Source organism: Sciurus vulgaris, assembly GCF_902686455.1.
Source record: "Sciurus vulgaris genome assembly, chromosome: 2".
Taxonomy (NCBI): domain Eukaryota; kingdom Metazoa; phylum Chordata; class Mammalia; order Rodentia; family Sciuridae; genus Sciurus; species Sciurus vulgaris.
The window spans coordinates 6,889,155-6,903,351 of record NC_136462.1 but is presented as its reverse complement, the minus strand read 5'-3'; the positions used below and the strand labels follow the sequence as shown (position 1 = coordinate 6,903,351).

The window sequence follows — 14,197 nt, the reverse complement described above, 5'->3', positions numbered from 1 at the left end:
GCAGTACAGCCACTGATTGCAATGGATGCGTGCCCGTGGAGGGACAGGTTTTAAAGGCTGTACATATAGGGTACCAGGGGATAATGCCAGTGTTTCTCACTGGGGAGCTTGGTGATACAGAAGCCAGGGGATTCCTCTGCTCCTCTGTATTTAAGTTTATTCTTAGTATCTAAGTTTAACGCAGAGACCCAAACCCCAGGGCTGCTGACTCCTAGTCCAGTGCTCGTGATGGCTGGTGGGCCCTGAACTAGGGGTCTGGAGGCCTGGGTTTGAATATCGCCAGTCTGCGACCCACCTGGATGCCTCATGGGATGCCTTTGCCAGACTGAATGATCGAAGCTGCCTGTGGGCTGGTGAAGGATAGCATGCCGGCAGTGATGGATTAAAGTGGACTGCCTACATCCAGTGACTTAGCTCTAGGAAAAGGGGGTGTCCCTGGGTTGCTCCAGAGCTGGCGTGGTAAACACCAGTCCCTGCACACCAGCCCTGGTTTTGAAGATTTGGGAGAAAAATCAAGTACATTAACAAGACAAAGGAAAAATTACATAAAAATTGATTCAATGACAATGATAACCTGTTTTGCTTTGTTTTCAAGAGACCATGCATACCTTTAAGTGGATGCTGTACTTGGGGTGTGGGTGGCACTATGCTCTGCCTCCTTGGGGATCTTGGGAAGGGGCCAAGCAGCAGCCTGGTACACAGTAGACAAACCATAGCTGAGATTCAGAAACCTTGGAGGGAGGCCCCGTGTGGGCCCTGTGCAGGGATCCAGGTGAGGCGTGCAGGCCTCTAGCTGTGGCCCTGCCAGGAGAGCAGGACAGTGTGACAGTGAGCTGGTGGCAGGGAGCTGATGTTCAGCCTGGGGCCAAGTCAGCAGGGGAGGAGAGGTGGGGGGTGGGGAGCACTAAGGTGGGTCCAGGGTCTGACCTGCTCACCTCAGGTGCCCCAGGGCTTCTCAGTGGGCACTGGGTGGGGGACTCCAGCAGGTGCTGAGATGGGCTTTATAAATCACCTTCCTAAAGAGTCCCGTTGCCCAAGAGTTCTTCATTCTGGTGTGGTTGTGCCTGGTGCTGGGGACACAACAGATGACGGTCCTTGACCTCCTTTACCTCCATGGTGGTTGGAAAGAGACCAGAGAGAAGAACAGAAGTCAACACGGAGCAAATGACGTGCTGCCCACACAGCCTGCCTTTCACCCTGCAGGACAAAAGGGAGGTGGGACATGAGACTGTCACAGGACAAGTCAGATCGGTGAGAAGGGTGAATTTTCATTTGGTAATTTATTCGATCATTTCTTACACAAGACCGGCCTAGTGGGGAAACAAGCACCAGCAGATAAAAAGGAGAAGCCAGTACTCTGCTCTCCCCACTGGAATCCGTTAAATGACAAGTGGGGCTGTCAGTGGCTCCCATTTCCGTACCATGGGCCTCTGAGGCCCTGGGTGACCTGGCTATAGCCTCACTTCTCATCTGTCCCCTGGCTGCTCCACTCAGGTTTGCAGTACCCACCTCAGGGCCTTTGTACTGACTGCACCCCCAAAGCTCATTCCCCCTCCCCCAACTTTGCATGAATATCTCCAGAACGTACTTTCTCACCTCAGAAGGGACTTGGCTAACCCTCTGCAGGTTTTTGTTTTTGTTTTGGTACCAGGGATTGAACTTGGGGACACTTGGCCACTGAGCCACATTCCCAGCCCTAATTTAGAGGCAGGGTCTCACTGAGTTGCTTAGCACCTTGGTTTTACTGAGGCTGGCTTTGAACTCTCGATTCTCCTGTCTCAGCCTCTGGGATTACAGACGTGCATACTCTGCAGTGATCTCCATGTTTGTGTCCCCAACCGCTGTTCATGTTTTAAATCCTACCCCACAACGTGATGGCATTAGGAAGGGGGTTTCTGCTGGTTTGACAGCTGACCCTTCTCCAGGGACGAGTGGCTTGTGAGAGAAAGGCAAGAGAGGGTTTCAATTTTTCTAAGATGTATTTTAAGAATTAAAATGATCAGGAACACAGAGCCCCTGCTGGACCACCTTCCACCACAGTGAGAAGCCAGGGAGGGATGCAGAGACAGGCCCGCTGAAGCAGCAGTGGCCTCAACCCAAGCAGGCAGCCTGGTGGAGGCTCAGCCTGTGGCTTTGGCTATGTTGTCTGTCCTCATTTGACCTCTGCTGCTGAGTAGGCTGCCCCATAGGTCCACAGGGCTGAGAGGCAGAGTTCCAGGCCCCAGGAGCAGGTCAGATGGACCTGCATTTAAGCCAACGTTTTTTCAGAGTCCTTAGGGGCTCTGGGACTCAGGTTCAGTGTCTCCAAATATCTCAGCTCAGATCCTTCCTGTGACACCTCACGTGCTGTCTGCTTTAGTGTGACATGGTCTGGGAGGATTCTAGGGGCCTGGCAGTACACTACCTGGTTCCATGCTTCTGTGGCAAGATGACTTTGGCTTTGTAGGAAATGAAGGTAGGAGCTCATTTGATAAGTAGCTAAGTATCGAAGGGCATCTCTACTTAGCTCAAAGTTGCCACCAGCCTGGGACGAAGTACATTCTGGTAGGTTTCCCACAGTGAGCTGCAAGCCCCTCACGCTCCAGTGCCTTTCCAAACTCACTTGGCCTTCGGGGAGGCATGGGTGGTTAGGAGATGACCAGAAACTCAGTGTGCTGATGGGTGGTACTGGGGACTGGACCCAGGGGTGCTTTAGCACTGAGCCATGTCCCCAGCCCTTTTATTCTTTTGAGATTGGTGTGTCCAAGTTGCTGAGGCTGGCTTTGAACTCAGTCCTGCTGCAGACCCCAAGGTGTGCCCCTCCACCTGGCTAGAAGCTCGAGATGGGAACTGATAGAAATAGACAAGTAGTCAAATGCTTCTCAAACAAAAGCCGCTGCGGGAGTCCCCAGGCCAGCCCGTCAGGGTGCGGGCTACACTGGACTGGAGGAGGAGCTCAGCCGCTTATTTGCGGACAGGACACTTGCTACCCATTCAGTCCTCCCTGTGTGGCCCGGGCCTTGTGCAGTCCCACCTGCATGCCCTCTGGGGTCCTGTGGACGTAGTGGCAAATGTTGGATGATCAGGCTGTCCCAGGTCAACAGGTGCCTGAGGGCAGGGGCCACAGGAGGGCACTGTGCTCCTGCCTGGTCTCTGGCTGGTGCTTGGTAGGGCAAGTTGGAGTTGGCACCCTGGGAAAGGGGGAGGGGGAGCAGCTGGCAGGGAGGACACTGTGTGCTGGGCCCAGAGCCTGCCAGGGCCAGGCATGGTCACAGCAGGCATGCCCTTCAGGGGGAGTGGTCAGGGACTGGCAGCCCCTGAGACCAGCAGAGAAGAGGCTCAGGAGAAACGTGATCAACATCCTGCACCCTGGGAAACAGAATAAGTTCCATGCTCCAGTCTCTGGCCTATGCTGTCTTGGCCAGCCGCGCCCTGCCAGGCTGCAGCCAGCACCAGCAGCATCTTCCTGGGGCAGTGGACAGGGAGGGTGGCGCAGCCAGTCTCCCCTCTGCCCCCAGCCCTCCTGCACCGGGCTCTGCCCTCTGGAGCCCCCAGAGCACTCCTGTCCTTGGTCTCCTGGGTGTCTGACCTTCAGCTTCTGTGTCACAGCAGGGGGTGCCCACGTTGGGCCTTGTCCAAGTACAGGACACAGGCAGCTCCTCGGCCCTGTCCCCATGTCACTGAGCACCTACTCGCCAGGCCCTGCTGGTGTGGCCCCGCCCCGCCCACAGCTGGTTCAGAAGGCCCTTCCTGTCACTCCCTCCCTCACCGCGGCCCAGTGACCTCTGCCTGCACCCATGTGTGTCCACGTACTCCAGGTGCCCCAAGCCTTCCCAGCCCCACCGCCAGGCCGTTCCTTGCCCGTCAGGCCAGACTGGGCTGGTCCACCATGCTCCCTGCCAGGAAGGCCCCGCGCCCTCGGTGGTCTTGCCTGAAGCCTCCAGAACAACCCCAGACAGGCTTCTGGGCCCTTGCAGGGGCTGCCACATCCATTCCTTGCTCTTTGTGGTGGCTTGAAAATTCCTTGGCACTCCCTGCTTTAGAGGGTAGAGGCTGCCCCACCCTGAGGCGGGCCTGGTGATACCACTAGTGAACACAGAAGGGTGGGGTCCTGAGCCCAGCCGGTGCCTCCCTCCCTCCCTCCCTCCCTCCCTCTCCTTGGGGAAGCCAGGAACCATGCTGTGAGGGTACTGGCTCTCGGTGTGGCTTCCAGTCCTGAAGTAAGTCACCCTAGTCAAGTCTTCAGGTGACTGTGGCCTCACAGAGACCACCCAGAGCCACCCAGCTGAGCGTCCACAGGTGCCTAAACCTGTTTTAAATTTTGGTTTGTTTTTAGTATTGGCAATTGAACTCAGGAGCGCTTGACCCTATTTTGTATTTTATTTAAACGTGGGGTCTCACTGAGTTGCGCAGCACCTTGGTTTTGCTCAGGCGGGCTTTGAACTTGCCATCATCCTGCCTAGCCTCCGGAGCCTGGGATTGCAGGTGGGCACCACTACATCTGGCTCAGCCTCGGCAGCTCAACAAGACCTTGTGCACAATTAAGAGAAAGAGAAAAGAAAGAAAGGGCAGGGATGTAAGCTTAGTGGTGGAGCACCCGTGGGTTCAACCCCTGGTACCAAAAAATAAAATCTACTTATTGGCATGAATCCCATGTACAGTGTGATTTTTTTGCCTATGGTTCTCACGTTGTACACTAGCTCTCTAAACTGGTTCACATTACATATCATATCTGCCCCTTTGCATTCACTTTAAATTGCAAAATTTGGGAGCGATTTGTTAAGCAGTAATAGATATTTGATATACTCTTTAAACTTTTTTTGTTGTAGGTGGACACAATACCTTTATTTTCATGTGGTGCTGAGGATGGAATCCAGTGCCTCATTTGTGCTAGGGGAACACTACCACTGAGCCACAACCCCAGCCCCAATTTGGTAAACTCTTCAGCAGGGCCAAAGACTGCAGGTGAGAGAGGATAGAAGAGGGTAATGCCTGGGGCATCTCTGGAGCCAGTGCCCAGCGTGGGCCTGGCATAGTAGGTGTGCACTGTAGCCAATGAGTGAATGAATGATTGGCAGAAGGCAATGGCTACCTTTCTCAAAACATCCAGGATGGGGTGTCTTCCGACCTGCTTTCCAGAGGGTTCCCCGTTCCCCAGTCCAGCCTCCTGAGCCTTGGACCTGGGCGGTGTCAGAGTTCATCTTGTCCAAGTGAGAACCCCGAGATCCAGGACCAGGGACCTTCTCAGTCCTGTCCTCAGTGAACTCAGGGTTGAGCACACCCTGGGGCAGAGCAAGAGGGTCTGGAAATGTGGCCAGCAGGAGGTGCTGCAAGAAGTAACTGGGAAGGGCTTCCGTGCCTGGAAACCATCAAGAGACAAAACCAGGAGCTGGAGGCCATCCCAGATTGCTGGCTCGGGGACAAGGCAACAGTGGCTCCAAGATTCATCTCTGCCCACCCAGTGACCACTGCCAGGAGCCTTCGAAGTCATCTGACTAACCCTGCTGCAGAAAGCGGTGATCATCCCTGGTGGCAGATCCTGCCTCAGTACTGCAGTTAAGTTATAACAGGCATAAGAGCATCTGCCAGGCATAGCTCCGAGGCTTCATGGCTGATACCCCTGGGTTCTTTCGAGAACTGGTGCTACTTGGTAAAATTCCCAGGCAGGGGCTAAGCCCAGGCTGCCTGGCTCAGAGCCCTGGCCATCTCCAGTGCTGTGGATATACGCGAGAAATGGGTCCTCCGGTACTCAGTTGGCAAGGCCACTGAGTCATGGTGATAGGAAGGAAGCAAATTGCAAAGCAATATTTGAAAAGAGGACATTAACATTTGCCTAGTCCCCCTGGGAGGTAGGTCACCAAACCTGGCTGTGGGACTTCCTCCACCTGGCTCTGTCTTCCACCTGCATCTTAATAACTTATAGTTATTCCTTTTGTTATGAAAAGTCAGAGTGCAGTTTTTAATTGTTCAGCCTTCCTATGGCCTCAGCCAGAAACTGCTCTGTAGGGCTGTGCCCTCCCAGGGTCTGTCCCCCAGCCCAGCATGGTTGTGATGTTTGTCGCCCCCAGGAGTCAGCCTGGACCAGACACACACAGCCAGGCTCTGGTGCGCGTAGAGAAACGGTGGCCCTGGCTCCTCAGAGGGGCGGTCCCTTCAGGCACCCCCTGGGCTCTGCCTCTATCCATGCCTGTTGGAAAAATCAAACCTTGGAGCAGCTGTGCATCCTACCAAAGGTCACACACTGGGAGAGGCAGATCAAAGCTAGGCTGAGGGGTCCCCCAAGCTGCTCTGTTGGAGTCCTCTGGCTGCCTCCTCTGACTGCAGTACTGGGGCCTCGGGCATGCCCGGTGAGCTGCATCCCCAGCCTTTTTCATTTGTTTTGAGACCGGGTCTAGCTAAGTTGCTAAGGATGGCCTTGAACTTGAGATTCTCCTGCCTCAGCCTCCTGAGCAGCTGGGGTTATGGTCTTGGGCCACTGCACACCTGTCCAGTCCTTTGCTACTTTTTAATATGGGCTACAACAAAGTCCTCTACTCATCACCTGGAGTCTACTTCATTAAGACTTGGCCCCACTTGCTTCTCCTCCCTCTCTCCCCCTCCCTTCCCTTCCTCTCTCTGTTCCCCCATCCATCAGTCCATCTTCTCCTCCTCCCTCTGTTCTTTCACCTGTCTGTCCATCCCTGCATCTGTCCACCTGGCCACCACCCCATTTTCTCCCATGACCTCCCGCTTGGCCGGCCCCGATGCCGCCCTGTGCCAGTGCCGTGGGCGTGCCGTCAGATCCAGCATGGCCCTGCCTGCCAGCCGCACAAAGCAGACTGGAATGACGGGCGGCCCAAAGCAGTTAGGCAAGGGGGTGTGGTGTCTGGGGAGCAGGGGTGAAGCTGTGCATTTGTTCAAGAGGCAAAGCGCAGGTGAAGCTTGGCTGCAGGGACAGGAGCCTTGCTTGTCTCCAGTGTCCCCTGTCGGGCCGTCCTGACCTCACCTGCCCTCCCACCCCCACTGTCCCTGAAACCTGGCATTCTGCGTGTTTATTTGCTGCTTCCGTCTCCCCGCCTAGCACAGCAGACCTGCCAGGGAGGGCCTCTGTGAGCTCTCGCTGGCTCAGGGCCCTGAGGGGTCATAGACACGGGCACCGGGCAGGCCCTGCTGGTTTCACCAGCAGAGGGCGTGGGCAAGTGGGCTGGGGTCCAGGGACACCAGTGTAGTCAGGGCAGTGCAGACAGGGTGGCAAGTGGATCTGAATGTGACATTTAGAGGGTGACAGAGGACAGGATGACCCTCTAACCGTGGGGCACAGGAGAAGGGCGTCCAGGGAACTCCAGTGCCAGGGGTGGGTGGAACTTACTGCACTGGAATGCGGAGCTAAACCCTCCTTGTTCCTTCAAGTAGACCACATGCTCCAGACTCCCTCGCTGTCCCAGGCGATGACTTCTTGGTGTAGCACGTACAGCTGAACCTGAGGCTCAGAGCAGATCTTCACCTCCTCCCTTCTAGACCCTATGCTGCCACTAATGCAGCCCTCAGCACCTGGAGCTGAGTCCACAGGGACGTGCCTGGAACTTGCCCTGAGTGCTCACAGGCACCAAGCAGGTGCTGTCCTCATTTTGTGGACGCAAAAGTAGAGGCACAGAGAAGCTGAGGGACTTCTCCAGGGTCTCCAAGCCGAGCCGGAGTGGGATTTGAATGTGGACAGTGGGGCTCCTGACCCGACGCTGAGGAACAACAGGACGGTCTTGGATGGGCCACTTCTGTCCTCTGCCCTCTGACATGGCAGCTAAGCTAGCACTGCCCACTTGCCCACAAACAGACGCCAGTCAGGGGTCACCCGTCAGTCAGCGCTCAACCTGTTCAAGGCCAGCCTGGAGGTCAGCCATCAGAGGACAAGAAAACAGGTGGACACGTGGCTTCCTGCCCCTGCTGCCCCACCCTGAGGGCCAGCCAACCAGAGCCACTGGGCCCCCAGAAGTCAACACCTGTCTCCTCCCTGTCCCACCAGCTTTCTGGCCAGAGGCTCCTCAGTTGGTTCCCATGGGACCCTGGCCAGTGCATGGCTTCCCTGAGCCTTGGTGCCCCCCTCAAGTGACCCTGCAGGGCTGCAGCCTGGGTCACATAGGGCCTGTGCTGAGCCCCTGCAGGGGCCGGGTGATAGCCACCCAACAAATTCTCGATGCCAGGGCCCTCCCTGGACCTTCCCTGGACAGCAGGCATGTGGGTTGTGAGGGCGCCTGGGAAGCAGGTCCAGCCCTGCCTTCTCACAGGGCTTGGGGACACCCCGTGGGCCTCAGCGGCTCCGTCTGTAGAAGGGGGCTGCAGCGCGGCCGTGTTTCCCTTCTGGGCTGGGAGGTGAACCGTAAGGTGCACAGGTGCCAGGTCGCTGCTTCACAGCCGTGGCAGCGTGCTGGAACCCCTGGCCCTGGGACTGGGGAGACAGACGCGGAGGGCGCAGAAGACTGGGACCTCTGGGGAGGGAGGTGCTGTGCCCGGGAGGTCCTGGGGGATGCCGCCCTGCCAAGTAGAGCTCCTCGAGGACAGGGCCTGGATCCCGGCCTGTGGCCACCTCGACTCCCCTAAGCTGCATCTCCCCAGGGGACAGGATGGTCCACTGCCTCTGATGCGGCTGCGAGCACACAGACGCTGGCCAGGGCTGAGGGCGAGTGGTGTCAGGAAGTGTCTGTTGAATGAATAAGTGAGAGGGACTGAGGGCTCCCTGGCAGGAGTCCCGAGCAAGCCCAGGGGTGTTGGGGGCCCGGAGTTTGCGCTTGCAGGGGCTGGAGCTGCCACAGCCCTAGCTCCAGGCCTCTAGGAAGCCCGGATATGACTGGAGCCCACCCGGGGGAGGTGGGGACAGTGGTCCTGTCTCTGGGGGAACGGCCACTCCAGTGACCTCTCACATACTTTCCTGCCATCTAGGCCCCAAGGGCACTGGGACTAGGGTCCATCAGCCAAGCCTGTGGGCGTGGGCATTGACCGCTGCTTCCTGTCCTCTGCCCCCACCACAGGTATTTAATGCCTGCCAGAAGCCCTAGGAGCTGCTGAGGCCACCACAGTGGTGGCAAAGACTGGGCAGCTGGGCCAGGGCCTTCCCCACCTCCCAGGTTGTCCATGGATTTTGTTGCTGGAGCCATTGGAGGTACCAGAGAGGGACAGTGGGCATTTGGGGAACTGCTGTTTCTGGGTCCTGGGGGAGCTGGGCCCAGGACAGTGTTCTGGGTGGGGTGTATGGGGAGGAAGAGTCAGGTGTCTGCACTGACTGGGAGAGGGCACTCAGGATCCAAGAGTGGGCTAGGGACCACGGGAGGGCTGGAGCCAGAGGGAGGCTGGGAGTCCTTGGTATAGACATGACTGAGCCCTGGGAAGGGATGGGAGACCCTGGACAGAGACTGAGGCCAGAGTCCCGTGGACGGAGCAGCCAGGCGCAGTGGGGAGAGGTCTGCTGGCCTGCTCTGGGCCAGCTCTGCTGTCCACGCTCCTTCCCCTCCAGGGGAGGGCTGCTTGCGAAAGACTTCCCCAGGCCTGGGGTGCAGGGCTGTTTGGAGTGTGGTGGCCTTGGTCTCGCTTGTCTTGTGAAACAGCCTGGGCGGCCCTCTTCTGGGGGCATGATCACAGCGCTCGGCCCTGGTCCCTTCAGGGGCTTTGCTGGGGTCCTCCCTGCCAGGCTTGCTGTCTCCCTGAGTGTCAGCACTGGGAGGAGGCTCCAAGGAGGGCCTTGCGGAGGCCACACAGCCAGGAAGGGCTCCAGAGCCTACCAGGAAGTCTGGGCCAAAGGGCCCAGGGACGTGAATGTGGGCCTTGTCCTAGAAGGACTTCAGTTCTGGGGTGGAGGTGGCCACGGGGCCCACAGGTGACCTCATCCATCCCCTGCATGCGCTCACTCCTGTAGACATGTAGGGTCCTGGGAAACGGGAGGCCCGGCACAGCCTCCTGCGCCTCCGTCTCCAGCACCTCCACCACCACCCTGCAGAGTGAGAACCCCGGGGATCTGCTCTGTCCCTCTCTGGCTTCCCTGTGGCAGTGCTAGGCTCCAGGTCTAGGCCCTGGTGTCAGGAGGGTGGTGGGGAACAGGATGGCAGCACCAGGCCCCTGGGCTGGTCCAAAGCCTGGGCTGACGCCCGAGGCTCCTCTGCACGGCGCAGGCCTCCTCACTGTGACGAAGCAGCTCGGGTGAGCAGGGCATAAAGGGAAAAGGCTTCTTCTGAAGGTTCTGGTCGGATGGACCAGCTTTTGCTCCGGTGGAGGGGCAGGATGGCGATGGCAGGCCCCGTGGCCAGAGGCAAAGTGAGGAGGGAGAGACGGGCAAGCCCCGGCAGCCCCAGGGCCCACCAGGGCCACTCCCGCCAAACCAGAGCAGGGTGCCCTCTGCCCCAAGCTCACCGCAGTCGCAGGCAGCCCTGGCTCTTCTCCAAGCCCTGCTGTAGCCTGAGCACCACTCAGCTTTCGCTCAGGCCGGGCCCTTCCCTGCCGCTGAGGTGCTTGGCCCCCAGGAAAGCCCTCCTCAGACTGATCGCCAAGGGCAAGGTTGCCTGGCTCAGAGCCAAAGTCCCCTCCAGGTCAGAGCAACAGAATGAGGCACCACTGGACCAAGACTCAGGGACATCCCTGGCAAGCTTGGCGGAAGGTGCTCTGAACCTTGGTTTCCTCATCTGAAAAATGAGGATTAATGAGGCCTGGAGTTAGGAAGGCAGCTGGGGGGAATCTACCCCAGCAGCGGTCCACTCAGGCCCTGTTCCTGTGAGATGGGCTCACGTAGCTCCCCGGTTGTCCCCCAACTTCACTGTCTTCTTACTTCCTTGCAGGCGTCTGTGGTGTTGCTGTGGGCTACCCCCTGGACACGGTGAAGGTGCGGCAATGGCCCCACCCCGAGACCCCTGCCTAGGCCACCCTCAGTATCTGCTGCACCACGTCCATGGTCAGAAGACCTTTCTAGAATGGCCTGTGTCAGCTTTCTCACCCTGCCTCAAGGCTCACCATGCCTGCTCTGCCCACACCCCAGCATGCCTATGACAATCAAGGGGGTGACTCTGCCCCTTCCCCAGGTCCTGTTGACCTTGCCTTAGACCTGGAGCCACCCCTTCCTGAAGCCTACATCTCCCCCAGGTCAGGATCCAGACAGAGCCGAAGTACACAGGCATCTGGCACTGCATCCGGGACATATATCGCCAAGAGCGGGTAGGCCTGGGGCCAGGGATGAGCAGGGGGTTGTCAGGGCCTCGGCCTCGGGCCTGGGAATGCTCATTCCCACTTTGGGCCTCTGCGGCCCTCTCCCTCGTGGATCCCTCTGAGGACACAGCCTGGGTGTCTTGCACACGGAGGGGCTTAGAACTGGGTCCCTGCCTCGGGAAAAGGTCCGGAGATGGCACAGGAGGTTCCGAAGGTCAGGGAGGCACTTCTCTCCCAAGGCAGGCGCCCCCTGGAGGCAGTTCTGGGCAGTGTGGTCTGTTACTTCTGGGCTCAGGACCTGTCCAGAGGAAGGACTAAGGGCATTTACCAAAATGAACCTGGGGCTTGGTGCAAACCGGGGGTTTCACTCATGAAGAGACAGCAATGACAGAACACGCTTGGCCTGTCGCCATCATCGAACAGCTGCCCGGGTCCAGCCCTGGCCTGTCTCTTCAATCCCTCACCGCAGCCTCTGGAATTGAGTACTTGTGACCCTCATTTTACAGCTGAGGAAACTGAGGCCTGTGGTGGCAGGTGACTTGCCAGCGGTCCTGGAGTGAGGACCGGAGGGCAGGGATGAGCATCAGCAGCCTCAGGACCCCAGGGAGGCGCTGCTGGGCAGCCCCTACCCTGGCCTGACGCGGGCCCGTCCACCAGGTGCGGGGCTTCTACCGAGGCCTCTCGCTGCCCGTGTGCACAGTGTCGCTGGTCTCCTCGGTGTCTTTCGGCACCTACCGCCACTGCCTGGCGCACATCTGCCGGTTCCGGTACGGCAGCGCCGAGGCCAAGCCTGCCAAGGCCGACGTCACGCTCTCGGGATGCGCCTCGGGCCTCGTCCGAGTGAGTGGGCGCGGGAGGCCCTCGGGGAGGCTGCGGGTGGGCAAAGCCAGCTGGGTGAGGGCAGGCCCTGACGGAGCGGGACGAGGACGAGCCCTGGGCTGCCCTGGGCAGCACAAGCAGGGCGGTGGGAGGGCTGGCGGCGCCGTCCCACCTGCCTTCTTCCTGCCCCAGGTATTCCTGACGTCGCCCACTGAGGTGGCCAAGGTCCGCCTGCAGACGCAGGCGCAGGCGCAGCGGCGGCGGCCCTCGGCCTCAGGGCCTTCAGCTGCTCCCCCTGCGAGTCTGGTTCCTGGGCCCAAGTACCGCGGGCCACTGCACTGCCTGATCACCGTGGCCCGTGAGGAGGGGCTTCGGGGCCTCTACAAGGGCAGCTCGGCCCTGCTTCTCCGGGAAGGCCACTCCTTCGCCACCTACTTCCTCTCTTATGCCATCCTCTGTGAGTGGCTCACTCCCCCTGGCCACAGCCAGCCAGGTGAGCAGGCAAGGGACCTGCGGGCGGGTGGGAGGAGGTTCAGCTCAAGGGAAACGGAGGCCGGAAAGGAGGCCGTGGTCAGTGTAAACTGTACACTGGTTCCAGAGTGGGAACTTTAACCCACTTCCCGAGGTGGGAAGACAGACCTGCTCTGTCACCAAGTAACTGTGTGACCTTGGGCAAGTCACATTCCCTGTCTGAAGCCTCAGTTTCTCCACTGGGGCTGCATCCCCAGGCAGGGTACATGTCCTTTCTCCTGCAGATGTTCTGGGTGTGCTGGTGGCTGGAGGCTGTGCAGGGGTCCTGGCCTGGGCTGTGGCCACCCCCATGGACGTGATCAAGTCTCGCCTGCAGGCGGATGGGCAGGGCCAGCAGCGCTACCGGGGTCTCCTGCACTGCGTGGTGACCAGTGTGCGGGAGGAGGGGCTGAGGGTGCTCTTCAGGGGGCTGGCGGTCAACTGCTGCAGGGCCTTCCCCGTCAACATGGCAGTCTTTGTCACCTACGAGGCCGTGCTGAGGCTCACCAAAGGCCTGTTCCCATAGCCAGTCTAGTGGCTGCCAGAGGAAGAGGTAATGGAGGAGGAAGGCAGTGGGTGGGGTGGGACCCCACAGGGCCATCACCCAGGACAGCTGGTGGCCAGCCTGCAGCAGTTGGGCTGAGACCTGAGCTTGGCTGTCTGCTGACCTGCCTCCCAGGATTGGCCCCAGGGGCTGCTGAGCCAGGGAGTAGCTGCCCTTTGGGTGAGGCCATGTCACATGGGTCCTCTGCCTTTTTAAATGTTTTTATTTTTAAATCTTATTTTTTCTTCGTCTGCCTTTTGGTCAGTGGTTTGTTCTTCTGTTGCCTCCGCTGCACCCGGGTCCTCAGAGCAGCCCCACTTGGCCGCCCTCTGCCTCCTCCCGCCAGCTCCCCTGCTCCTCACGCTGTCCCCTCTAGGCAGGCTCTGCTGTGCCCCTGCCACAGGGAGTGAGGCCAAACTGTCTGACCCAGGCCTGGCTTGTTCCCTGCCCCAGGCTGCCCCAGGCTGCCCCAGGAGGGGCACCCACCTGGGTTTTGACTGGCCAGTCCACAGGGCTGCCCTCCTTGCCCTGCTGGGGAGCTCTGCGCAAGGTTTAGTCTTGCACCTCTGTCTGTGGACACGTCTGCCACGGGGAGACCCCGAAGACTCACCAGGAGCTGCTGTCAATAAAGCATTTCTCAGACTGATCGTGTTGCTCTGTGGTCTGTGGGGCTGCTGCCTGTTCCCCGTCTCCTGCTCAGCCGGATCCACTCCCATGACTCTGGGCTTAAACTCAACTGCTTTCTGAGTGGAAGGGGGACAGTCCTCACAGCTGCCTGGCTGTGAGCCACCCTCTGAGGGGACTGTAGGAGGAGGGAGCCAGGCATTGGCAATCCCAGCAGTCTCACTGGGTCAGCAAATAGTTTGGGGTTGTGTGGGAGGGTCTCAGGCACTCTGGGGATGCAGGGGCAGGTGGGTCACCTTCTGAGGCCCAGCCCATCCTCTCCCTGCACCATGTGGCTTCCAAGGAGCCCCTGGGGACCAGGGGGCTGGCAGGTCCAGTGTGAAGCTGTTTCTAGAGTCCTAGGCCAGAGGTTTAATTCAGGGGTGCTCACTCGCCCCAGAAACCACCCAGAAAAAGCAGTGATGAGAAGCACGAGGGGAACTTTATCAGCGTAGCTACTCGGGGACAAGGGCACCCAGGTGCTGACAGTGACTCTGAAGTTTTCTGGAAAGGGAATTGGGA

General features: G+C 59.0%; 1 protein-coding gene across 1 annotated transcript; it reads left to right on the top strand.

Moving 5' to 3' along the window:
- The first annotated feature begins 8,972 nt into the window (after positions 1-8,972).
- On the top strand, positions 8,973-13,137 carry SLC25A47 (solute carrier family 25 member 47). Its single transcript, XM_079129531.1, has 6 exons — positions 8,973-9,112; positions 10,776-10,819; positions 11,077-11,148; positions 11,797-11,979; positions 12,151-12,451; positions 12,714-13,137. Exons 1-6 carry the CDS (start codon positions 9,085-9,087, stop codon positions 12,992-12,994), a joined length of 909 nt encoding a protein of 302 aa, XP_078985657.1. The 5' UTR covers positions 8,973-9,084; the 3' UTR covers positions 12,995-13,137.
- The last annotated feature ends 1,060 nt before the right edge of the window (positions 13,138-14,197 follow it).

Bases quoted from the DNA above. Each gene is read 5' to 3' on its own strand.
- SLC25A47 (XM_079129531.1), top strand. From the start codon at position 9,085: ATGGATTTTGTTGCTGGAGCCATTGGAG. The intron at 10,820-11,076 runs GTGCGGCAATGG...CATCTCCCCCAG, and splicing joins ACCCCCTGGACACGGTGAAG to GTCAGGATCCAGACAGAGCC. The intron at 11,980-12,150 runs GTGAGTGGGCGC...TTCCTGCCCCAG, and splicing joins GCGCCTCGGGCCTCGTCCGA to GTATTCCTGACGTCGCCCAC.